Source organism: Drosophila hydei, unplaced genomic scaffold (genome assembly GCF_003285905.1).
Source record: "Drosophila hydei strain 15085-1641.00,03,60 unplaced genomic scaffold, DhydRS2 tig00000243-arrow-arrow-pilon, whole genome shotgun sequence".
Lineage (NCBI taxonomy): Eukaryota > Metazoa > Arthropoda > Insecta > Diptera > Drosophilidae > Drosophila > Drosophila hydei.
In genome coordinates this window covers 1,092,385-1,094,666 of record NW_022045693.1, presented here as the reverse complement: position 1 = coordinate 1,094,666, position 2,282 = coordinate 1,092,385, and the positions used below count along the sequence as shown (strand labels likewise).

General features: G+C 34.4%; 1 protein-coding gene across 1 annotated transcript; it reads left to right on the top strand.

The window, feature by feature from the left end:
• Positions 1-245: 245 nt before the first annotated feature.
• On the top strand, positions 246-1,116 carry LOC111596020. Its single transcript, XM_023310045.2, has 2 exons — positions 246-749; positions 807-1,116. Exons 1-2 carry the CDS (start codon positions 305-307, stop codon positions 971-973), a joined length of 612 nt encoding a protein of 203 aa, XP_023165813.2. The 5' UTR covers positions 246-304; the 3' UTR covers positions 974-1,116.
• The last annotated feature ends 1,166 nt before the right edge of the window (positions 1,117-2,282 follow it).

Genomic DNA, 2,282 nt, shown 5'->3' with positions numbered 1-2,282 from the left:
ATATCAACAACCAATTAAAGGAATGTATTGTGAGAATGTATTGTGAGTTAGACTCAGCCTACGATGTTCTAATAAGAACTCTTCTTCGAGCTGTTCGCTCTCAGGTTCAGTATTCACTCTCACTGCTTATGAAATATATTCTTATTGAAACTCTGTTCACTCTATTCGCTCTCGCATAGGACGAGCTAAAAGCAATTCTAAAAAGCCATTGTTGAGCACTGCAAACACCCAGGCACACAGACATTCCACAACACTGTTTTGTCTGAAGAAATTTGAATACCTCGTGTTTGGGCTGCGCTTCATAATGAACTCTCACAGCATTTTAAGAGAACTCAATAAAATGCCAAACAAAATCAGAGTGGATGCTTTGTCCTGGCATCAGGCTGTGCTAAATGGAGGCAATCATATGAAACTTTACTCCGTTTTGTGTGCGAAAATCTTTGCGAACGAAACTCAATTGGGAACTGCGAAAACCGAACGAAAACTGCGCCATATTAAGAAGCGAATACATCGACTCTTCAAGCGACTCGATAAGAGCTACAAACGCCTAAAACAAACTTTGGCTCAGCTCAGCAACATTCAGCTGCGAACCGAGCGCATGTTTCGGCGCGTCCGTCTCTGGAACGATGATGAACTAGTCCGTGAACATTGCATTACATGGGAGCTGACGACTTCCAAGCTGCTGGAATTCCTGGAATTTCTAACGCGGCGCTATGACTACGAATGGGAGATCAAGGAAATGGTCATACGTGAGTAGCAACACTCTTATACGGCACTCTTATACATCATTCTACTACAACTTCCAGTTGGGCTAGAAAAGGTGAGCTGCAACTATGATGCGCAAATACTGCTGCAAGCTTGGCTGGACAATAGCCATGCGGGTGGACCGGAATTCGAGTGCAAGCTAACCGACTTCTATCGGTCCATGGGCCAGCGTCAAACAACATCCCAGCATTGTGCCAAATGCGTCTGATCCATTTGTCAACACTGTAAAGATTTCAGTGCTGTGTAACAGCTGGCCGAGATGAAAGCTTTGCTCTAAATGGAATTTCACATGCAAAAAACGTATGTTCCTTTATCAATACTAGAAATACAAGCAATATTGTTTAAAATTTTCCCATTATTATTTAAATTGATGCTAAAAAATTTATCAATACTTCAACGCTTGCGTAAATACCGTTATATACCGCTTACCAACACTAAAAGAACTACATTATTGAAGGCATAGACAAAAGCATTGTCTTAAATTGAATTTCCCATTATTATTTCATGCCTTTCAGTGTTGCACAACAGAAAACAAAAGATTTGCATTTTAAATCGATTTTCGTTTTTCATTCATTTCATTTCATTTTTTTGTTTTTTTTTTTTTTGTTACTTTTTATTGGAAAAATGTGTGTTTCTGCTCTCTATCTGCACGCCAAAAACCGTTATTAATTATAAAGAACTTGCAAAAAATGATTTTTGGTTTTTGCTTTTTTGCACATTTAAAATTTGACTTGATTTTTTACTATTTTTTTGTTTTGGTTTTTCTTTCAATTTTCTTTTCCATATGACTCACGCGGTAGCAAAAACAAAACTTAATTTGTAATTTGACTACAACAACATTTTGTTTGTTTTCTTTTGTTTGCCCAATATATTTGCTTGTATATATAATTATTATAATTGTATATATAATATGCAATTCTGTAGCTAGATTTTCCACTTTCTTTTTTTTTGTTTTCTGACATACATTTCCTAATTATGTGTATATATATATATATGCATGGCGTTTTGTTTTAGAAACAAATTGCAATTGTTTTTCTTTACTTTCAATTTTTTTTTATTTTTGAATTTTTCTTTTTGGTTTTTAAATTTGCAATTGAAATTTGGCCTATGTACACACATGCATACTTACACTTAAATGCATGTGCGTGTGCATGTGTGTGTGTGTATTTGTGTGTTTGCCGTAAAACTAACCTCGAGGCTAACCTTAACAAATTTATAAATTAATAATTGCATACTTTTAGGCTAGGGGCTGGGCTAGTAAATGGTTTTCGCTCTCTCTGTCTCGTTCCTTCGCTTAATGCACTTATGTAATGTTTGTTTTTTTTTTTTATATATATATTCAAGCCTTAACTAACTTTACAAATTTGTCAGATTTTTTTGTTGTTTTTCATTTAATATTTTTTTCTTAGAAAATTGTTCAACTCGTAAATTGAGTTGATTTTTTTAAAAAATTCTGTTCCCACCATTTTTCGGTTTTAATTCATATATAATTTGTTTTTTTTTTTTATATATTTATT

What these genes read in the sequence shown, in the direction of transcription:
- LOC111596020 (XM_023310045.2), top strand. Translation starts at nt 305, where the DNA reads ATGAACTCTCACAGCATTTTAAGAGAACTCAATAAAATGCCAAACAAA. An exon ending in GATCAAGGAAATGGTCATAC is followed by an intron (nt 750 to 806) that starts GTGAGTAGCAAC and finishes TACAACTTCCAG; the next exon opens with TTGGGCTAGAAAAGGTGAGC.